Raw genomic sequence first — 24,790 nt, forward strand, 5'->3', positions numbered from 1 at the left:
CAAGGCGCTTTACAGAATGGACATGAGACAGAAGACTGGACTCTGAATGGCGTTCAGTCAGAAAGCTAACAACCAAGCAGGGAAATCAGAGGCAGGGGCAATAGAGATTTGGAAAGTGATGGTGTGTGGATGAGCCAGGGATAGACAGTATGTTCCAGCAGCAGGGGAGAAGGCTCTCGTCTCAACAGTAGAGCGACCGTGCAAGGAGAGGTAGGAGAGGGAAGCCAGACGTTATGTGAGCAGAGAGAACAGAGAGGGGGAGCACGGCAAACCCAGGCTCCCATTCACAAAACAAAGAAGGCAAACAAGCTCTGTGATGTCTGCCGGCTCTGGGGATTAGTGACCCTCCGCTAAAGTCCTTTACTCTTGAAGGAGGATTTTGGAGAAAGCTCATTTCTTCCTGCAAATTATTTCTCAACATGTTTAGCTAGTCTGCCTTTATCTTTCCTGGGGACTTAAAGAAAGGAAAAAAACAACACCGCAAAAATATCTTCTAGTCCTACTAGCTTTTGAAAGGGCTTAACATCCATCACCACAGTGCTTTGGGGAAGCCCCGCAGTGCACTTGGGACTCTGAGTGCCAACATTTGGAGTGTAAATCCTCTCGGTGGGATGATCTACTGTGTCTGAGGAGTATTAGCCTCACGTAGGGCAGATTATTTCTCATTTTGCACAGATCCATCGCACACTGACTGGCTCTGAAAATACGAATTCCATTTGAAAAGAATAGCACAAGCCAAGGTTTTCTTGGGCTGTTGATTCATTATCTTCAGAGCACATCTGCCGGGGGCTACCAAAGCATTTCGAGCTGCACACTTGTGCTAAGTGGACCCAGGTCTTTGGGCTCCGTAACTGGAGCCCACTGTGGTTTGATAATTGTAAATAAAATGAAGGCAATAACAATTATCTACAGCAGCTTGGGTTTTTAGGTTAGTCGAGTGAAATTTAATCCCTTCAATTCTATGAGGAGGAGCCACTGTTTTAGGCTTTGGAGAAAACAATGTTCTGAACTCGGTGAAATGCTGTAAGTATTTTAACAGGAAGTTCCCATAATAATTTTGCCCGTTGTCCTGGAACGAGAGGTCAGGAAACTTATTCATTTGTTTTCACATTAAAACAAAAATATTTTCTCATACACATAACCAAGGAAAGAACACTGGGCAAACAAACTTCTCTTAAACTGCACTTTGTTGAAAGTGTTTATACTTTGTTCCTGAAAAAATATACTGAATCCATTTCCAGTAAAGCACAGTGATCCGCTTGTCGAATTTCAAGTGTTTGGGGGCATCTGGTGTACTTCTCTCTGGAGAATTTTTTTTTTTTAATTTTTTTAAATTGGTGCAATCTAATTTATTCCACAAGGCAAAAAGTGGAATGACAACAGCTATCAGACAGGATGATTCTATCAGGCAGGAAAATCATCCCAACTTTCCCTAATTTTTTTCACTGTATAAATTGTGTGTATGCATCTATGTGTAGTAGAATGTTTAAGGAAATTCTAATGACTGAGCCTACTAAGGAACATCTGGGCCAAGAAATTTATTTCTGTGATTACTGAAAACAGAAGTATTTCAACCACTGCCCCCAAATGAATCATCACTGTGAACTCTTGTGGCTTCTCCAAAGATTGCCACAGCCACCAATGGGGAAAACAGACAGCGATTATGGCAAAATACTTATTGCACTGCCAGTCTCTCACCACAATGTGGCAGAAAGCCGTGCCTTTGTGATAAAATGCAGAATAATAAGAGCACTTCCCTCTGAAATAAGACAGCTCACATTTTTGTAATGAAGTCTGTGTCGTCCCCCCCCCCGACACACACTGAAAAATAGCCTTCTCTTGAAAGCTAGAACTTTCAAAAAATGTTTTTTCAAAATGTTTTGGGGGGAATTTAGCTTTTTGTCTTTCCTCCCTCTTTTACGCCCCCCCCCCACACTTTTTTAGTCGCAATGTGGAAGAAGGAAGGAAGGAGGGGAAAGGAGAAGTAGAATAGAAGGGAGGGGACAAAAACAAAGATCTTTAATAAAAATGTTCATAAAAAATTACAAATACACAAAAAAAATTCTTTTTGAAACATGCAGAGCAAAAATGACCAAAATTTTCAAAGTATTTTGCAAATTTTCCTCCCGATTTTTTTACCAATTCTACTCAGAAAGGTTTTAGATCTACCTTCTCCATTCCAATCCACACAGCAGATGTCCTGGTGTCTATTCTGCACTCTCTCTGTGTACAGAGCTCCAGAAGAGTTATAAGCTCTTGAAGACCACTACCCCATGGAGTGCAGAAGAGAATTTAGCTCTTCATACACATGGAACTCTTGGATGTGGTGCATACAATACCAGAAGCAACTGTAAGAAAACAGAACCTCACTAACTTACACTAATGACTGAGCCATTGCAACTCACCAGTTGTGACAAGTTAGCAAACAAAATCTACCTATTACTCCTGGGGCAATTCTGCACCAAAAAATTAAAAATTCTGTGCACAATATTTTAAAATTCTGCATATTTTATTTATCAAAATAACACAATATAATCATGCCAGTTTCAATTATTTTGGTAATTTATTTCAAAATACCTGTCAGCAAGTATGTCTGTAACAATACAGACAACAAAAAAGATTCAGGAAATGTTTTTTGACAAATAGATTCCTTTCTAGGCATATTAACACAGAACTTGATGCATCTTTGTTGACAATTATCTTCTGTTTCAGTGAAATTAAATATTTAATTTAAAGAAAATCATTATACAAAAGTATGTTATACAAAAGTACTGTAACAACCCGGCCTAAGAGAGCACTAGCATCTTTAAAGACTGTTTTATGTGTCTGTTAGTCATGTCTTGTCCAGGTTCAAGCTTCTATGTGTATTGTAAGGTTTTTGCATCCTGCCACTGTAGCAGGAGGGAGGATTGGTGAGTTAGCAGTAGTTTAGTTGTAGGATAGCAGGCAGTTTGCATGGGGAAGGGAGACCAAGGGTAGAGTGTGTGTGTCGGGGAGAGTGTCTGTGTTTGTGTGGGTTGGGTCAGATACATGGTTTGCCAGGAACACCCCTTTGTCTCTGGAAGTGGTATGTGCGCCCCCACGCCAGGTGCAGGCAGGAGTGCTGGGGAGGGGTGCAGTCATAGGTGGGAGCGCAGGGGTCGGGTTCAGGTTCATATGTACGCAAAGACGTTACATGTATACGAAACTAATCCATATGAAACACATAAAATTGGGAAAAAAGGAGAATTTTGATGGAAATCACAAATTCTTCATGAAAAAATAAAATTCTGCTGGGAACATTAATTCTGTGCAAATTCTGCACTGCACAGTGGCACAGAATTCCAGCAGGAGTAATAATGTATTTTGTTCGTTTTGACAGGGGTAATTTGGCTCTAATTCTAGGTCTCTAGAAGTTCAACACCACATTATCACGCTACTGAGAAGTGGGGAGAGAAAGCCTGAGTTGAGTTTTATCAAGTTTGCATATTTAACATATGCAAGATTCTACTCCAAATAATACTGATCAGTTTAATAGAAAAGCTTTACAACCCATCACAGCTATAAACACCATTGAATATAAAATACAGTAGCAGTAGACACTATGGGTAAGATCCTGGCCCTACTCAAGTCAGTGGGGCGTTTGCCATTGTCGTCAATGGGGCCAGTACTTCACCCTAAATAGTTCAGCTTGAAGCTAATTCCCCATTATAAGTCTGATTTGTAATAGTTGGGGCCCCAACTTCTTTGAAAAGAAATCAATTCCCCTGCAATTTCATATGCCACATCTCATCCCATGGTAAAATTCTTTGGGGAAATTTGAAGGATAAGGGGTGCGAAGACCGGAAAAATAATTTTCAAGTCATGTTGTCAAAATTATCCTGGGTTTGTGGGTGATAGAAAACTGACTGGATCCCTTAACTGTACATTTCCAGGTTTCAGAGTAGCAGCCCTGTTAGTCTGTATCCGCAAAAAGAAAAGGCGTACTCGTGGCACCTTAGCGACTAATAAATTTATTTGAACATAAGCTTTCGTGAGCTACAGCTACATCCGATGAAGTGAGCTGTAGCTCACGAAAGCTTATGCTCAAATAAATTGGTTAGTCTCTAAGGTGCCACAAGTCCTCCTTTGTACATTTCCAGGCATTGTAATGTTTGGATGTTTTAGGAGGTGTAGAATTTTTGTAAAGCAATGTAACGTGATTTTGGGGTGGTGGGTGGACTCCTTTGAAATACACTTTTAACTGTAACTTACTTTTCCCCCCTCTTTTCCTTTCCCTCTTTTAGTTGGGGAAAGTTTTTCAGTTTTGATATTAAAACTAAAAAGATGACATGTCCAGTCATCCAAAAGTATTGGTGGTGTGATTTGCAATTAAATATATCAAATGGGTGGATGTTCATTACCAAACATTTCTTTGGTAATCCTCCTGGGGCTTCCTAGCTGACATGATCACCCTCAGAGAAATGAAGATTTAATCTCTCATCTGCTAGACTACTTATGGCCTCTTACTGGTAAAAAATTGTAGGAATGGTTCAAAATAATGGGGGGATTTTTGTTGTGGAAGAATACATCAAAGTACAAACCTTGCAAAACAGACAGAGGACAAATAGCTACTTGAAAGTTTTGATTTCCATTTATTCATTGCTCAAAGTACATTTGTCTGCAATAAACATCTCACCTATCCAATTATATTTTTAAATATTAATGTTTGCCAGACACACTGATTTAATAAATAGGACGAGAGTTAGTATTTTCACTGAGTTAAATAAGATCTTGAGAAACAACACATGCTAGGTGATGTAAGGAAGTTCACTCTGTAATATGGTAGCCTTCTGACAAATAGAGAGATTTGATGATACTGCACAATATTTCTCTAAACAGAAAGATACACGCAGCAAAAAATAAATAAATAAATAAAAGCTCAGAGATGATTAACATTTTATTTCCATTGTTTCCATGATAATGATTTGTAAACTTGTTAAAACTTCCTAAACAAATAATTACTAAAAAAACAAAACTAAAACCAGACTCAGCTTTCCGAATGCGAAATGGCAAAATTGGTTACACTAAGGGCCTGATCCTTGGAGATGCTGCGTGCTTCCCCTCAAGGTGCTGACTGACCTCAACTCCCATTGACTTCATGAGGAGCTCAGGGTGCTCAGGACCTTGCAGGAGATGCTCAGCCCTCACAGATTCAGGCCCTACAGAAGCACAGTCCACAGACGTGAGTATGCCAACACTGGACGAATGAGGCAGAAGTAATAGGCTGCTATTTAAGGTGCAGACACGATCACTGATGGGAAAGGAAATGCAGAAAGAGTACATGGATGGTTTGATAACCACTTTACAAACAGATTAAGTCTGCTTGAGTAGGAAAAAGGGCCCTCTAACTTCTGTAGATTGTCAGCTGTCTTTTGTGACACATTCTGTAAATGGCGTGGAACAAAATCATCGACTACGCCCCTTCCCTATCCCCGACCCCCAGTTCCTGCCTTCCCTTTTTTGCCTATTTGTGTGTGTGTCTTTTTAAAAAAAAACTATTGTTACCCCCACCCTAACGTGTTATGTCCCTGTAATATTGTCTGGTCTTGCAGCGCCGATAAGTTGTGAAGTTGCATAATTGTGTAATTTTATTGGCTGCCTGGTGAAATGTGTGGTATTTGGTAATCTATACATGCTGTCAGTCTTTTTTGCATTTTTATTGTTTGTTTCTTTATGAAAATTTATTTAAAAAAAAATTAAAAAAGAAGAAAAAAAATAGAGTGGCTATCTCCCAAAAAGTGCCCTATGCAGACTGCAACATGGTCATTCCCTGTATGGGCAACAAGGGTGCGTTTCTGGTACACGTGTCAGAGCAATAACTATAAATTAAAATTAAACCCCGTTCTCACTCACTCAAGCCCAGGCTAACCTTGGCATGAGCCACAAACAGAATGTTAACTCTGTGAATCATGCATGCACTATGCAAACTGAGTCATGCATCAACGCACAGAATTAATGCCCCTTCACATCAAACAAGGATGTTGCCCTTAATAAGCAAGAGAATTCCAACACAGTAGCTAGCACTGAGAAACACAGAGGCAGCCCTGCCTACCCCTGCTGAGAATCTCCATTACTACAGGCCCCTGCAGATTCAGTGAAACCTGAAGAACCAGCAGGAACAGGCTCTGATACTATAGCAGTAACATAGAAACAGTGAGTGGTATAATTTTGAAATAACCCTAATTAGAGGCAGCAAAGAGTCCGCAAACTGACTCCCTCTTTCACTCCGCCACATTTACGTACTGCATCTTACAATGGTGGGCAGGAGTCATCACTGTTTTGAGATCCCTGAGAAACCTATAGCTTTTAAAGGGTGCTGAACCTTAACATGATTTACAAGATGGTACCTACAAAGTTCTGTGCACACCACTTACGCTTTAGTAGGGCCATTTGCTACTCAGGGCTTGTCTACACTTGCGGGGGATCCACGAGCGCCGATCGATGCATTGGTGGTTGATTTAGCGGGTCTTCGCAGATCACTCTCCCGGGAGAGTGTCTCCTGTCGACATCACGTAGCGTCGACCCCACGGTAAGTAGATCTAAGCTAGGCTGATTTGAGTTACACTATTCACGTAACTCAAATTGCACAGCTTAGATCGAATTTCCCCTGTAGTGTAGACAAGGCCTCAGATGATGAATCCAAGCATTCACAACAGCATCAGAAGTGAAAAACTCCCATAAGGTCCTGAAAGTTTGTTCCATTAGCATCACATTCATCAAACAATGGCAATGATTCAGGGGCAGACCAGACCGGGGTGCTGAAAATGTCCAGGTCTGTCTGCTAAATGGCCTATATTTTTCCCTGGTCCAAGAAACCATAGATCATTTTAGGGTAGGAGCTCATGAACTGGCAACAATTAAAACTGCCACACACAACCAAAATCTAGGCATTCCAGCTTCCCAGTGAGGTTTTGCAGGGCTCTTCTAGCTCTGGGAGCTCACAAAATATCTGAGATGGAAAATAAAAAAAGGACATTATTCTAATTATCGGTAGTCTCCATAGTTTACTGATTTAGTTACAGAGCCTTTAAAAAACAGCACGACTGGAGACTCTCAGGAGTGGAAAAATAAAAACTGACACCTGAAAGTCTCAGACTCCACAAAGCATTACCTTCCTTGGCATGAAAAATAATGTGACATTATCTAGCAACAGATCACCTTTGATTTAAAGAACAGGTCATTCTGTCTGAGGGGCAATAACACATCATGGTTCCTCACCCATAGGTTAAGGACTGCTTTTAAGAAATGGCCTTCTATTTTGCAGGCACAGTAAGGTGGTTAGATAGCATAATACTACCACTTGTGCACACAATTAATTGCAGAGACATTTTATTGCAAGACAGAGGCTGGGTTCAGGCACCTTTGAAAATCAGATCTGATACTGTGTGAGACATAGCTGCATCTTTCTCACCATCTTATCGCATGCTCTCAATTTGTTTAGCAGACGATAAGCCTCTTGCTCATAGCAGAATTAGATGACATGGTATAAAATCACCTCCCACCTTTACTAATATCAGTGGAGCTCAATAGTCCACTACTATTGATTGTTTGTATTATGGCAGCACCTAGTGGCTACAACTGAAATCAGGGCCTCATTGAGCTAGGCGCTGCCCAAAACACAGAGTAAGGGAGAGCTCCTACTCTGAAGGGTTTACAATCATAATAGACAAGACAGACAAAGGGTGGGGGGAAAGGAGCACTTTTCTAGATGGGAAAGTGAGTCAGAAGGTTTATCTACACCTGGGGGAAATTCACCCTATGGGGGTGTGATTTCTAAAGTGCACTAATGTGCTGCCCATTAACTGGTCGTTTAGACCTTGCTGGTGCGCACAAAAGATCCCCTAAGGTGATTTAAGGTAGGACTTTACCCCACCATGTAGAAAAGCCCAGAGAGATTAAATGACCTGTGAGGAATGTGGAAATATTTGTAATATGTTTACGAACTATCTGTATGATTCTGTACCTGTCCACCTGGCATCACAGATGACTAGGGAGAAGTATAAATATATTGTTTGAGCATGCAGGGATGTAATCAGGAAGGCCAAAGCACAACTGGAATTGCAGCTAACAAGGGATGTGAAGGGTAACAAGAAGGGTTTCTACAGGTATGTTAGCAACAAAAAGGTGGTCAGGGAAAGTGTGGGACCCTTACTGAATGGGGGAGGCAAGCTAGTGACAGATGATGTGGAAAAAACTGAAGTACTCAATGCTTTTTTTGCCTCGGACTTCACAGACAAGGTCAGCTCCCAGACTGCTGCACTGGGCAGCACAGTATGGGGAAGAGGGGAGCATCCCTTAGTGGTGAAAGAACAGGTTAAGGACTATTTAGAAAAGCTGGACATGCACAAGTCCATGGGGCCAGATGCAATGCATAAAAGGGTGCTGAGGGAGTTGGCTGATGTGATTGCAGAGTCATTGGCCATTATCTTTGAAAACTCATAGCGATCGGGAGAGGTCTCAGATGATTGGAAAAAGGCAAATATAGTGCCCATCTTTAAAAAGGGGAAGAAGGACAATGCGAGGAACTACAGACCGGTCAGCCTCACCTCTGTCCCCAGAAAAATCATGGAGCAGGTCCTCAAGGAATCCATTTTGAAGCACTTGGAGGAGAGGAAGGTGATCAGGAACAGTCAACATGGATTCACCAAGGGCAAGTCATACCTGACCAACCTGATTGCCTTCTATGATAACTGATAGAAGAGATAACTGGCTCTATGGATATGGGGAAAGCAGTGGACATGATATATCTTGACGTTAGCAAAGCATTTGATACTGTCTCCCACAGTATTCTTGCCAGCAAGTTAAAGAGGTATGGATTGGATGAATGGACTATAAGGTGGATAGAAAGCTGGCTAGATCATTGGGCTCAATAGGTAGTGATCAAGGGCTGGATGTCTAGTTGGCAGCCAGTATCAAGCAGAGTGCCCCAGGGGTCGGTCCTGGGTCTGGTTTTGTTTAACATCTTCATCAATGATCTGAATGATGGGATGGATTGCACCCTCAGCACCTAGACAAATTGGAGGATTGGGCCAAAAGAAATCTGGTGAGGTTCAGCAATGATAAGTGAAGAGTCCTGCACTTAGGATGGAAGAATCCCATGCACTGCGACAGGCTGGAGACTGACCGGCTAAGCAGCAATTCTGCAGTAAAGGACCTAGGGATTACAGTGAACAAGGAGCTGGAGAGGAGTCAACAGTGTGCCCTTCTTACCAAGAATACTAATGACATATTGGGCTGCATTAGTAGGAGCATTGCCAGCGGACTGAGGGAAGTGATTATTCCCCTCTATTCAGCACTGGTGAGGCCACATCTGGAGTAGTGTGTCCAGTTTTGGGCCCCCCACTATAGAAAGGATGTGGACAAATTGGAGAGAGTCTAACGGAGGGCAAAAAAAATGATGAGGGGGCTGAGGCACGACTTATGAGGAGAAGCTGAGGGAACTGGGCTTGTTTAGTCTGCAGAAGAAAAGAGTGAGGGAGGAGTTGATAGCAGCCTTCAACTGCCTGACGGGGGGTTCCAAAGAGGATGGAGCTCGGCTGTTCTCAGTGGTGGCAGATGACAGAACAAGGAGCAATGGTCTCAAGTTGCAGTGCGGGAGTTCTAGGTTGGATATGAGGAAACAGTATTTCACTAGGAGGGTGATGAAGCACTGGATTGGGTTACCTTGGGGGATGGGGGGGTGGAATCTCCATCCTTAGAGGTTTTTAAGGCCCAGCTTGACAAAGCCCTGGCTGGGATGATTTAGCTGGGGTTGGTCCTGCTTTGAGCAGGGGGTTGGACTAGATGAGGTCTCTTCCAACCCTGATCTTCTGTGGTTCTATGATCACTACCCCGGGGGGAAGAGCACCCATGGAAAAAAATTAGTGGATGCTTAGCCCCCTCCAGCAGCCAGCTACCCCCTCCCCCACAGTGCCTCCCATCCACTGGCAGCCCTGCCAATCAACTCCTCCCCCCCCCAATGTTTCCCACCTGCTGTGATCAGCTGTTCTGAGGCATGCAGGAGGCGCTAGGGGAGAGGGGAAAGAGTGAGGATGAGGCATGCTGGGGGGAGGGGGCGGAAGGGGAGTAGTGGGGGCTTGGGAGAAGGGGTCAGGTGGGGTCGGGGCCTGGGGCAGAGCGGAGCGGGGGGTTGAGCACCCCTGGGGCCTGGAGGAAGCCAGCGCCTGTGCATCTAGTCACTTGGACTATCAGGGCTGGAATCACCACATTTGAATGGAAAACCCTACTGAGACAATGGACGCCTCAAAGACCAAACATCAAACTCTAGAGCAAGTTACTTCTTGCTTGTTTGCAAAAAAACCAGACTTTTGATAGCATGGTGGAAACAATGCATTTTCCAACCAGTGCTAACTGATATTTTCATCCCCAATGGAGTATTGGAAAATTTCTGTGAAAGTTTTTACTCTCTCCAAGCAGCTCCAGCGACATTACTAATAACAATCCTATTCATTTCCCCCACATTTGGGATTTTACTTACTGAGCCAGAACCTCTGCTGGTATAAATTGACATCTTCACTGAGGTAAATGAAGCTATGCTGGTGCACACAATCTGAGGATCTGGCCACTTTTGTTTTACAGGTGACTTGTTTGACACCGTGCATCACATTCTAAACCATCCATTGCTGGAGGTCAGCCCTTTTCCTAGAGGGAGGAGATTTTGTGCCCTCTAAAACACCACTGCACTTGTACTTCCCCATCTTAAACCAGTGAATGAACCCCACCCCTCACCCCTACCACAAGAAACAGGAAGCATGAGATATTCTGCTGCCTTGGGAAGACCTTCTACCACCTCTAGCACAGAGGTCCCCAAACTGTGGGGCACACCCCACGCAGGGGGGCACAGAGGAATGTTGGGAGGGGGCTGGGCCAGCCCCCATGAGGGGCAGGGAGGGAGAGCCATCCAGCTCCGCCCAGCTCTGCTCTGGCCCCGCCCCCAGCCGCAGCCCTGGCTCCCAGCCCCATCCCCAGCCACTTGTGCATCCCTGCACCAGGCTGCAGGCCCAACTGCTGGTCCCCACCATGGCTTGGCTGCAGCTCCGCCTCCAGCCTCAGCTCTTGGCCATGGCTCTGTTCCCAGCTGGGTGGGGGGCGGCGGGGGAATGGAGCTGCACCGAGCCATGGGCCCGGCTGCCAGCCCCCACTGCAGCCTGGCTGTGGCTCTGCTCCCGCTCCAAGACCCACCCCCAGCTGTGGCCCCAGCCTCAATCCCCTTATCCCTGTCTCCATCCCTTCCCCCGAGCCATGGCCCTATTCCCAGCCCCAGCTTGGGGTGGGGGGGGGCGTGGATAGAGATAAGGGGGAACACAACCCTGAAAAGTTTGGGGACCACAGCTCTAGCAGAGCAGTATTAAAGACAACCCAGTGTGTTACGCAGCAATCCCGATGCACTGCAGATCTGCAGTAACCGCTTTGCCCCTTACCTTGCCCCACTGACATCCACGCCGACCATTAATTGTCCGTTCAGGGAAAGAATCTCATCTCTCAGTCGCACTTTCCCACATTTCCCTGCCGGGCTATTTTTCTTTAAGTCCGTTATCCAGATACAGCCAACATCAAGCACTGGGCCTTTGTGCCCTTTCCTCTTTTTCCCTCCTCTCCGTTTCTCTCCATAGTCTCCAAAAGCAGGGATGTTCCCAAAGCTTAAGCCAAGAGCCTCATTTTTGCCCATCTCCTTAGTAAGGTAGAGCGTGCAGATTTCCATGTCTAAAGTGCTGGAACTACTAGGCTGCAATTTGCTGTCATCCACGGAAAAATTTAGCTGTATGTACTCTCTCAGCTTCTGAATGGCAGACTGACACAGCCTCTGCTCTGGCCCTTCCACTTCCTCCCTCAGGCTGTTTTGCAGCCACTGATACAGGAGGGGGAGGAAAAGCATAGCGTTCTCTTGAGTGATGGGCATTATGGGCACCCAAGGATCCCATCATGTGAAGGATGGCTTCCTGGGTTCACTATGCAGGGCTTCACTGATCCTCCTTTCAGAATCACGGTATCCGTCAGCGTCACCCCCAGCCATGTTCAGAGAGGGAGAGCACACATGGGGAGCCACCACTCAGGTCCAGCGCTGTTGAACTGTTCAGTTTGGCAAAGAATAACAGGACGCTTTTATGAAAACACTGAAACAATTGCTGTGGACGGCTCAGCAAGAGGAGGAAGGAAGTGTCAGTGAATTCTTGTTGGGCTACTTTTACAGCTGGCCAGCTACAAATTACACTGGAATCCAATGAGAATTCATTCCACAAGGAATGTTGTCAGTTCATCACCATAACCACTCAACACCTGCTTGGCCTGTAAGATAAAAACAGAAGCATTATGATCCTGGTCATCGTTCCAGCTAAAATGCTGCTCAGCTGCTCTGCTCATTAGACACAAAAGAAAATTTTCCTAACGTGTGTTTCATAGTCTATTTTGTTCTCCTTTTAACTTTTAGTTATCAGGTTATGCCATTCTGTTGGCTTAGAGCGCAGGGTGAACAGTTCTCTCCCCAATCACCGTTTTTATTATTCTCTTGTCTACCACTTGGGGGCATCACCTATCCTTCTCAGGAAGAGAATAAAAGGTCATCCAAACAACCTGACCTGCCAATAGAGATCAAGGCCCTATAAACAACAGTATACTCCGTGTCGGGAACAAAAGACTAATACAGCAACTCAGAGGCAGTGGTAAAAGCACCTGGAGAATGGTTCATAGCCACTGCAAACAAACAGCTTCCATAAATTTCAACAGGAGCTGTTCAGAGTCAGGACTGGAGAACCAGACCCTTAGATTCTATCCCCAATTCAACCTGAGATGGCGAGTAACGTTAGGGATGTTACTTATGAACCTCTTTGTGCCTCAGTTTATCTGTCTGTAAAATAGGTACAACGTAATACTTATTTACCCACTTCCCAGGGCTATCGTAAGACACAATAAATGGGCACAAATGATGCCTATAATCCTGTGGATCCCCAAGTTATAGGTGCAAAACATTCTCATCATATACAACTTCCTCCACCAAGCTTTTAAAGTAGTGTTCAATGCCTCTCAGAGGCCAGTGTAAAGTGCGTGACTATTGTGACCACCACTCATAAAGTTGACATACAATGGTGTGACAGCATGGCCTGCCTTATGAGCAGGAGTGACTAGTGGTCAGCCCAGCCCACCATCCGGCATGGCCCTTTAAGGATTTCAAAGGCCCAATAAACAAGAACCCAAAGAAGGATAGGGATAGAGAGATAAGCAGTGGTTGGGAGAAAGGCCCTGTTTCTTTAAAGGCCTGGCACCAGGAACCTGGTAGAGTGAGTGGGGCAAGACTCCTCTTTCCCCCAGTCAGGGGATACACTGGGAGGAAGGGGCCAGCATAAAGGCTTCCTTCTCCCTTCCAGGGTGGGCAGACACTGAGAGAAAGCTGGCCTGCTAGACCTTCCAGTTTGGAAGGCTAATTACTGAGGGTGTTCAGCTGAAGGGAGCTGGAAAAAGCTTTGCAGCTATTACAAGACAAGAGGCCTGAGATACAAACTCCAGCCCAGAGAGAGGGCTGAGTGGGGGGACTTCTGCTTGAAGGAGACACATATCAACTAAAGGTAAGTGACAGAGGGCTGCTTGCAGTATAGCCCAGCTGCTGCAGAGGAGACCTGGGAGTGGTCTTTGAGAAAGCACCTTCATAGCTGGCTAAGGAGACGCTGTGAGGAATCACAGATCCAGGCAGGGATAGCAGAGTCCAGAGACCTGGTGAAGATGTTGACAAGTGGGATGAAGTTAGAAGCAGCTCAGGAACGTGGTGGAGGGATCAAAGAAACATGCTTTATCCACCCAAAACTCGATCCCTGGGCTGGAACCTAGAGGAGAGTGTGAGCCTGGGTTCCCCGCCCTAGTTCCCAGCCAGACCAAGAGGGGGGTGCACAGGCATTAAAAGAATAACAAAGGCCACGAATGAAAAGTTACAGATAGATAAACACCGGGAGACCAGCTCGAAGGCCATTAGATTTTGAGTTTACTGTTTTGGGACTTTTTCGTATACTGTGGAAGGAGAATGGACTGAATAGTGACTTGACTGGAGAACTAGGCCACAGGAAACAACAGATCACTGTGCACCAGAACGGCTAAAGGGGGCACTACACTGAAAAACCCTGCAACATCACACCTGGATATGTGGAGGTGCCTTGGAGGTGAGATTTCAGGACTAATTGATCATACAACTTTCAATAACTATAGACAAGGCTCAGATTTATTTTAGGTTATGCAGAAGGTTAAACTCATGGTTCCTCTGGCCTGAATCTATGAATTTCTAAATTTTGTTCTCATTTGGTTAGAGCTGACAGTGTTCCCAGGGGAGCAGGCACCAGCTGTTAATTTGGGCCACCATCCTGCAAATAGCTCAGCAGAATGGGGAATCTATTAGGTTCTGCACAGGCATAGGAGTCCACCCACATGGAGCGCATTCTAGGTTCGGGGCCATGGATTGCACCAAGCAAATCAAATGAGAGTACTGTATAATTGGTGATGTGATTATTTAACACACACACACACACACACACACACACCCCACCTTTGACCTGGGAAAAAAGACTATGGGAAATAGGAATCAATAGGAAATAGGCTTCTGAATGAAACAAGCAGCACCACTGTACAGAACTAAAACAGCTCCATGCCCAACAAAGTCAGTGTCTGATGTATCAATTGAACACATCCAGCCTGGTGAGAACAGCAGTTACAACAGCCCAATATACACACTAGCAAAAAAAGGTGACAAACTGAGTGGCAGATTTCTCTTTGGAAAAAGAAAGATCTCACTGAGAAAAATGGCAAACTGAGCACTGAGCCAAAATGGAGTTTTACTCTGGACTTTGGGACCTCTTTGTGAACTTTTTTATTCATCATCACCCTGTGTTTGCTTTTGTGTGCAATGCGTTCCCTAAACAGCTATTTTTACTCTCTCATGTACAAGACTTGTGTACAGAATGCTGTGGCTTTTTTTTTTTTTTCCTAGCGCTGGTACTAGTCTTCCCTCACAGAGCTGGCACAGCTGGGAAATGGGGAGCATAAAACAGGATGATGGCACTCCCCCGCCACTGTGTTAAGATTCTGGTTGAGTCACTGAGAATGCTTCCGGGGGCATTTGCTGCATGCCCACTTGTTCTGGCCTGTGGTTTAAACCCACGACCTGGCTCTAACTAACCACATTGATAGGGATTTTTGTTGCATTTTTTTAAAAAAAAGCACAAAGTGAATTAGCTAAACTTCACAAGTTGCACTATCAGTGTCCCCCTGACCCCCGTGCATGGGCACTGGGGAAAAGCCACCAAACTTCATACACTGTACACAGCATGGTATAAATTAGAGTCTCATTTTAACAGACAGGTTAAATGGTGCTGCTACCTGGTATTAAACTGTATGAGATTAGAAGGCTGCATATTACTCTAGCATACAGCCCCAAACACCCCTCCCTGAGGGAGACCTACAGCTGTACATCCAGCAAACCCACACAGATTAGTAATGGACAGAGCCTCTTCCTTTTCTCCAAAAATGAAATTAATGAGTCAAATACTCTCAGAGTTTGGCTGGAAGCATTTCCATCACCACCATCCCGGTGGTTCCACGTGAGGATTTAATCCTAATTGGTTCCACAGATGGTGGCTGTTGTAAGGGAGACATGGATATCAGTGTGTTTGCAGGCAGTCCCCTTCTCGGCCAGCACTGCTCACAATTTGTATACCAGGGTCCTCTAAGAACCTCCTCTCCCCACGCAACAGAGGCTTTGAGCCCTTTGTGCTGCTCCCGCTGCCACTCCCTGGGCTGGTTTTCTGCCTGGAGATTTTCATGACAAGGTTTACTGCAAAAGCATAGACCTAAGAGTGAATCTAGCCCACAGGCCCTGCAGCCACTGAGAGCCTGGTCTCCACCAGGTTCCACCTACAACTCTCACATTAAATTTTCCCCCAAAGACTGAGTCGACAGTGACACCCACACACAGTGGGGAGTTCTCACGAAGGGCATGTCTACACTTGGAGCTGGGGGTGTGATTCCTAGCTTGCATCGAGCAGCATGTTAAAAATAGTACAGCCGCAGTAGCATGGGCAGCAACAAGTGGCACCATGGGCTGAGGGGTCGAGTACAAACCCGCCTGGACCCTGCGGGTACGTACTCCGTACCGCGAGCCTGTGTTGCCTCTCACGACTGCCCATCCTACACAACTATTTTTAGTGCACTAGCTCTGGGTGAGTATGTCTAGGTGTTGTGGGACTCACACCCCTAGCGCTAAGTATAGACACACCCTAACATGAAGATATTTTTCCCTTCTGATAAAAGCTTCAGTTAAGGAGGGATTTAACTGGGTAGAGAGAACACACCTGTTTCTGTGGGTCTCCAGTCTTTTTTGCTCCAGAGGCTAATGTGAGTAAATGGCACATGTCGGGGTGACTAGTTTTTTCAGTTGGATCTCTCAGACTAGCTGAGTGGTGGGAAGAATGGGCTCCAGAAGTGGGTGTATATGAGAGGAGAATAATACAACAATATTTCTTTAGATGACCCGAGGCTTAGACTTTATCACAAGAACCCCATTGCGTATTTGGATATCCTGATTCCATACATACTTCTGTTTCTTTTTCTGACAAATTGAGTTTTTCCTTCCGTGGGTGCCCTTTTCAAAAAGAACTATGGAAGGAGCTCTCGAGCCCCACTTCCTTATGTGTGGAAAGAGAAATAATAAAGGTCATAAAAATGTCCCACTACTGGTTTTTAAAAGTTGATTTATGCGCGTGACCCCGGCAGATACAATGGTTAGGGTTAATATTCCTGCCATATCAAAGCCCAGCCCCAAACACCGGGAAAATGTACATATGGTTACATCCTTTTCACTCCTCCAGTGGGATCAGATTAGAATTGTGTTAGGTTATATCTTTTCAGCTATTTGTGATTTCCCCTGAATATGAAAATAAAAATAAATGTCTTTCCGCTCTTCAGCCTTTGGGAGGCTAGTGAAACAAGCCCATTACCAGTCAGACATTCATTCATTTTTTTTTTTTCCCCATTCAAATTGAGTTTTCATTCAATAGTGCCTAGTGGTCAGCCCAGCCCACCATCCAGCATGGCCCTTTAAGGATTTTCAAAGGCCCAGTAAACATTCTTTTAATTCCTGGTGGCATCTAACAGCAACCACATGACACTGAGAACAAAATAAATCTTAATCTCAGAAATAGAGTCTAGAGTTAATGGACATCTTACTCCTGCAGGAATTCAGCATAGGAGTAATTCATAGAATGGGGCTGTCACCACAGGAAAGGTCCTATTGGAGTCATCAGCAAATCTCAGGTTAAGTTTCAGCATGAGTAATAAATTTGGATCAGGGAGGAAATTAATTGACACTAAAAGCTTCTGATTAACACAAAAATTAGAGATAGAAGAGATCTATTAAAGTCATCTAGGTCCCAGTTCAATGAAACGGATGTGAAACTTTCCACTGAAGCTAGATCAAGTGCCTAATCCAGCCCAGTGCAAACGCGTTCCCTACAATGCATTCTCCAGGGCTTATACCTGCCATACTTTTCTTATGTTGACTAAGAATCAAAAGAAGTCAGATCTGTTCAAGCATCCAACCTTCCTTAATCAGCTACAGTAATTGACAGGATTCTATAACATCCGCCTAAGCAGGCTCGGAGGACCCAAACTTGTAACAGTTCAAACAGAGGTGCACAGAACTGGGCAGGCAGGTTAGAAATATGCCCAATTTTGCGGGAACATTTGAGAATGGGTCAAATGTCCTTTTGGAGTTTTCATGGAAAATACACCAGGCCAAGCACAAAGCAGCACCTGCATTTCTGTCCATCTTAGAGACTTATGTATTTATCCTCAACACCCCTGCAAGGTAGGAACATACTATTATCCGCATTTTTCAGTTTGGGAATCACATAGGCAGTCTGCGGTTGAGCAGGGCATTGAACCCATGTCTTGTAAATTCCAGCCTAGCACCCTAAGCCCTGGATTATCCTTCTTCTTATACATAGCACTAAGGCTTTGTCTACACTAGGATTTCAGCTTTCCCAGGGGTATAGACACAGTTAACGCTGAACCAGGGAAATTTCAAAACTGGGGAAAGCTGCACCAGTTCCAATCATTAATAATAGAGTTGTCACATTTTCCAAAAACCTAATGGCACCTTTTTCTAATCACTTAATTTTGTAACAGAAGAACTTGCTCTGAAATCCTGTCCATTATGATCTTTCTGCAGGATGGAAGAGCTGTATTGATAGAAACTGACCTTTTCTCCCCATGTGGAGCATGGTATCTACAATTCTAAACTTGCTCAAAGGCCTATATGTCTATTACCACCCTGGGCCTAGTAACCTTTTTTTCTTTTTTAAATGCACTGCATGTAACGGATAATGGAGTGCTGGTTTGAGACAGCAACACTGTGAACTTTAAAGGTTTAGTACTCAGAACAAGATTCTGACATCTCTTACACTGGTGTACATCTGGAGTAACATGACTTCACTTCATTGACTTAGCCCAGAGTTCCTGTACATAGGTATAACCATGATTAGAATCTGGTCCTAGGTGTGCAGTTTCCTAGAGAGTATCCCCAAAGTTTTAAAATATCATTGCATCACTATGTGGGTAATTGCCAGTGTCTGTGTGCATGTAATATTTCACATATAGTGCCAAGCTTTTATTTTCAGAGGGAAGCTAAAGTTAGAATCTTAAGTTTATATTTAGACACTTAAATAAGTGACCTCATTTTCAAGACTGCAAAGCACCAACAGCTCTCGCTGGTCAACTAGTCACCTATAAAAAATGTAATAAAGAGTTATCTATATCTCCTCAGTATCTGCAATGCTGTATTTCACATTTTCAAGCCATTACCAAAGTATTTCTGAAGTAAGTGTGCTATGTTGCTATGGGTTTGTCTACACTGCAGCTGGGAACATGCTTTCCACAGCGGGTAGACATACAGGCACTAGCTCTGCTGAAGCCAGTGTGCTAAAAATAGCCACATAGCCGGAGGTAGCATGGGCAGCAGCTCAAACTGGCTGCCCAAGTATGTCCCCAGGGGTCCAGGCAGGTTTGTATTCAAGCAGCTAGCCCAGGCTGCTGCCCCACTACACTGCTATTTCTAGTGCACTAGCTCAAACAGAGCTAGCACATCTGTTTGCCTGTGTCGGGAAGCACACAGCCAGCTGCAATGTAGACATGCCCTAATCCCCTATAGGAATTCGCTGTTTACAGTAGTCCTTCCTCAAAGGGACATTTAAAAAAAATTTATAAATATTATAAAACATGTCTGCAAGTGCTTTTAAATGTTTCCACTTTTCACAAAGCCTTCCTGTGGGAAAGACCTTGGACAATAGTTATTCATAAAACAAGAAAAGCCAATGCATGTAACCTGTGAAATTGGGTCCATATTGGTTCAGAAGGTAAGGAAACCAGAATTACAGACCAAAGCATATGACGTTGTAATGCTTACATTCTAAGCTTAAAGGAGCAAATGCACTTAAATTTGTAAAATGCATTTATGATACATACCAAGAAAAGGAAAACATGCAGATTCAGCACTGCAAATTGAATATACTTGGAAACCTGTCTGATGTAATTTTACAGTGTTATTGGAAGTGTCACAAAGAAAAACAAGCTGCATTCTATGATCACTAACCTCTGCAATCATTAAGCCTAAGAAAATTATTGCCAGATGTAACAAGATGAACTTCAACATAAATATTTCCAAAATCTATTAAACTAATCACCTCCAATCTCATCTGATCATCACATAGCTAAAAGTAATTTATTAGCAATCTACTGCAAGTGTTCAAATGCAACTGTACCAAGCAGGAATTTTGAAAGACAATATTGTAAAGTAGATTTTATGTTAGTCTATAATCTCATCTCTATCATCTCTTACTTATTAGTCAGTTTATCTCTGATCTATTTTTCTTTTAAGTTCAAGTTGCATTTCCCTCTTAATTTGAGGATTTTCATGCTTTAAATTGTATCTTTACTTTAGTATCCACTGAAATTTCTTGAGGACAAGCCCGCGTTACAGCTATATGCAAATTTTATGCCACACAGTAGGACCACACTCATTCTTACTGATGTCTGGGGAAGGTGTTGGAGAGGACTCCGCTGTGTGAAACAGAGCCTGATGCCACAAGTGGCCCCACACAGATAGCTCCCCCTTCCAGCGCGGTTGACTGCAACGGGACTCTGTATGGGTACAAATATCCACTAGTTTGGAGCCAGTTGCACAATTTGGACCTCGGTAAGCATGTGAATAAAGACAATAGATCAGATCCTCAGCTGGTGTAAATCATTATAGCTACACTGAAGTCAATGGCACTATGAAGATTTACAGCAGCTGAGAATCATTGCCTCATAAAAATGTATTTTGCTATTTAGTTCTAGTCGTATCCTCCTATACATTGTAGTGGTAAACTCAGAATTTATTTCGTCTGATCTCTTGGCCCATAGAACCTCATCAGTAATGCCTGCATCAAGCCCTGTAGCGCGTGGTTGAACTAGACAGGGTACCTCACTTAAAAATATATGTGCTGCAGTAAATTTTATAAACGTAATGAAAGGCTTAGCAATGCACAGTTTTGCTACAGTTCTGTGCTACTGAACCTTGGAAGGGCAGCATGGAAAAAACATTTTTTGAGGCAGCAGTTTACAAAGGGTGCCGTTTAATGAGATTCTGCTGCATTTCTGCTTGTTACAGTGGTCTGAACAAGACCTTTACCGCCTTTCCTTCCCATGTAGAGGTGTATATTTCAGTGGGGTGGGAGTTAACACAATTAATGTAAGTGCCTGAATAAGCGCTGTTGAGAGTTCACAGCACAATGATAAAAAGACTCAAGAAACAGAGAAGGTTTTAATTCTGTATTTGCTTGCAGCTAAATAAAATGCCAACTCCATCACGAGCATGCTGTAGAATACAGAACACTTCTTGGAAACAAAATACCAAACTATACTGCAGAATTGTCTTCAAGTGTCTCAAAAATTAACACCCCCCCTCTTTCTATTTGTTATGACTAAATTAATTTTTGTTGTTGTTCAAACATCTGTACAACCGAAGGCTCATCAGGAAAGCATGTGTGATAACAGAACATTCCTTGCTTGACCCTTCTAGCGAATCCAGGGCAATGTACACTCCTAGTTCCTGCTTTTTGAGGTTGGGAAACTTTATGGTTTCTTCTGGAGTTTGAAAAAATAAAGGATGGTTCTCACATTCCAGCAATAGCTGGGTGGGGTATAATGTCATGGCCTTCAGTCCAGTGCCTCTAAAACAGCTTTTTCTGGCTGGTGCAACATCTGTATGTGGCTTTAATAAAATAGCAGTGTAGGAGCTGAGTTTAGTTTATTGAAATGTTAGCTTACTCTTCCTTCTAGCAACATTTAATAGTTTATTCCAGAATTGCAGGGATCCACAGGTGACAACTACAGTACCTGGTATTACTGCAGCTTTGGGATTCTTACCTATTGGACATCTGCTTGTGAGAGTGAAGACTTTATAAACACAATGTTCCCTAAAACTTGCCCAAAACTTTTGGCAAAATCTCTGGACCCTGTTCTTCAGGAACTCCTCTTATCATCAGTCATGTTGGTCAGCTACGTGTTATTTCACTGACAACCTTTTTATCGTCTGAGGCCATAGTTTCTACTACAGATTGCCAGACAATCCTTATACTGTCATAGTAGTTTCTAGGAGTCTTTTAAAATATTTGTGAATTAAACCCCAAATCTTTGGAAGAGGGTTGTTGCTTTTTTTAAAAGGTCTATTAATCCTAACTCAGTACTCCTGCCATTCATGCTGCACACACAAAGGAGGGAATCCCATCTTCCTCCGCATCCCTCAGCTGAGGCCAGAGGAAGAGTCTTGAAAGTGAAGTCTGGCCTTTGGGCATTTTAAATATTCAGGACCCTGACTTGTGGTCTTATTGGAATGCATATGCATATAACTCTGTTCCCGGTATGGGGTTACAGACATGCTATGTGAACTTCCCCATTTTAGAATCTATATATGTGTATAGGATAGTATATGATATTTCAAATGTGTAATGTAGGTCCTGTCTATGGGACATTGGAAGAAAATATGAAAGAGGCAGCAAGTTTTGTCCCCTCTCTGAGCCTTTTACAAGAGTTTTAAAAGAACTGGCCGGGGAGCTCACTGGACAATTAATGTTGATTTTCAATAAGTCTTAGAGCACTGGGGAAGTTCCAGAAGATTGGAAGAAAGCCAATAATGTGCCAATTTTTTAATACAGTAAACAAAATGACCAGGTTAATTATAGGTCTGTAAGCCTCACATCGGTCCCAGGCAAGATAATGGAGTGACTGATATGGGACTCGATTAATAAAGAATTAAAGGAAGTTTATGTAATTATGGAAAATAGATCCTGTCAAACTAACTTGATGTCTTCTTTGGATAAGATTACAAGTTTGGTTGATAAGGTAATAGTGTTGACATACTAGATTTCTGTAAAGTGTTTGACTTGGTACCGCAAGACATTTTGATTAAAAAAACTAGAACAGTATAAAATTAACATGGCACACATCAAATGCATTAAAATCTGGCTAATGGTTAGGTCTCAAAATGTAACTGTAAATGGAGAATCGTTGAGTGGGTATAATTTCCAGGTGGGTATAATTCCACAGGAATCAGTTCTAAGCCCTATGTTAATTTAACATTTTTATCAATTACCTGGAAGAAAACATAAAATCATCAATGATAAAGTTTACAGATGACACAAAAATTGGGAGAGTGGTAAATAATGACAAGGACAGGTCACTGATTCAGAGCGATCTGAATCGCTTGTAACACTGAGCACAAGCAAACAATGTGAGTTTTAATACAGCTAAATGTAAATGTATACATCTGGGAACAAAGACTGTAGGTCATACTTACAGGATGGGGGACTCTACCCTGGGAAGTAGTGACTATTGAAAAAGTTTCAGTGGTTGTGGTGGATAATCAGCTCAACATGACCTCCCAATGGGACCCTGTGGCCAAAAGGGCTAATGCGATCCTTGGATGTGTAAAAAGGAATCTCAAGTAGAAGTAGAGAAGTTATTTTACCTCTGTATTTGGCACTGGTACAACTGGTGCTGGAATACTGTGTCCAGTTCTGGTGCCCACAATTCACAAAGGATGTTGATAAACTAGACAGGGTCCAGAGAAGAGCCAGGGAAATGACTAAAGGATTAGAAAACGTGCCTTATAGCAATATGCTAAATAGATTGAGCTCCTTGAGCCTAACTCTGAGAAGGTTTAGGGCTGACTTGCTTACAAACGTATATGTGTGAAAGGTCTCAGTAAAAAAAAAAAAACCTATGTAAAAATCTGAAATTCTATTAACAATTATGAAGCTAGAGGACAAGTCTAAAACACCTACTTTAGCGGTTTAAAGCTATAAAAAGGGGGGAAGGGAAGAACTAGCAACATATAAATATAAAACACTTTTTAAAAAATCATAATTTTAAAAAAATACATTTTAAAAAAAATTATTTTATCCAACCTGCCGTGTAGAGAGCCTTTCTTCAGCAGATTTCTGCACTTCTTTTAGATTGCCTTAAATGCCAAGGCAATCCAAATCTGACCTACAGTTAGACTGTATCAATTTGCAATTTGCTGTGTTTTTCTCTCAGCCAAATAGTACAATAAACTTCTAAATGCCAACAGCCCTGCTTTCATTAGCAGTCTTACAATAATCAGTGGACAGCTCTGAATAATGAATCAGAAGCCGTGGACCTTAAATTGTGCATGGGGCTAGTAACCCCATCACATAAAACAAAAATGACTACAGAAACGAACACCAGGACCCATATCGGCATGTAGCAGGCTCGAATAAGTGATCATCTTCATGTGAAGAATATGACAAGTATTGGTCAAACCTGTAAGGAAGTCCATGTCCTGAGAAGTCCCTTGTTCAATGCCAGATCAGTAATGAAAATCAGATTTTGGAAATGTGAGAAAAATGTCTGAAACTATTAAAATTTTAAATAATTGAAGAAGTGGACAGATACCATCTTGTGATGTCCTTGGAATCAGTGAGTGCAAGAGGAACAGGTTTGGACAAGGTACAATTTTTGAGAAACGAATAAGATGATTATTACTCCGGGAATTTGGATGACAGACAAAGCTGGCATAGCAATACTAATGTCAAATGACACAGAACAGGCATTGACTGAATGGAAATCAGTCAGTGAAAGAATTACTAGAACTCACTTTCAAACCAGATTTTTTAAACCAACAGTCATACAATGCTATGCACCAACCACCAATGATGGTAACACCACCTTAGATGTCAAGCAATGAATATCAAAAGCAACAAACAACTTTCATGAAGTTGAAAAGTTTTGGGAAAGTATTATGATCGGCAGTGATACAAAAATATGTTCTTAACACCGGTATCATGTCTATCCTCCTCTGTGGAGCAGAGACATGGAAATCCATAAGAGCAATTTATAAGAAGTTCAACTCATTCCAAAGTAAATGCCTGAAGAACATTTTCAGAGTTCACTGGAAAGAGCTTATTACAACATCAGAAATCCTAAGTAGAGCAAACCAATAAAAAGCACGACATATGGCAAGACGACGACTATGGACATATTTAGGACATGCTTTAAGGATGCCACCAACACAATATACACATCGAGAAATAACACTGATACCATCTGGAAGGAGAAAAAGAGGACAACATAGAGAAATATTTCACAGAATAGAGAGAGAACCTAAATTCATCAACATGACACTTGAAAGCCTGAACAGACCAGCACAAGACCAAAACAAATGGCAGAAACTGGTGGA

The 24,790-nt window shown here is 43.0% G+C and overlaps 1 protein-coding gene across 4 annotated transcripts in view; it reads right to left on the bottom strand.

Moving 5' to 3' along the window:
* Positions 1–24,790, bottom strand: part of PDZD2 (PDZ domain containing 2) — a 311,522-nt gene that overhangs the window by 204,352 nt on the left and 82,380 nt on the right. For all 4 annotated transcript variants that reach the window (XM_043547010.1, XM_043547009.1, XM_043547007.1 and 1 more), the window contains exon 2: positions 11,442–12,306. In XM_043547010.1, coding sequence (XP_043402945.1) covers positions 11,442–11,920 — 479 coding nt within the window. In that variant the 5' untranslated portion in view covers positions 11,921–12,306. The remainder of the gene's footprint in view (positions 1–11,441; positions 12,307–24,790) is intronic.

This window comes from Chelonia mydas, chromosome 5 (assembly GCF_015237465.2).
Source record: "Chelonia mydas isolate rCheMyd1 chromosome 5, rCheMyd1.pri.v2, whole genome shotgun sequence".
Lineage (NCBI taxonomy): Eukaryota > Metazoa > Chordata > Testudines > Cheloniidae > Chelonia > Chelonia mydas.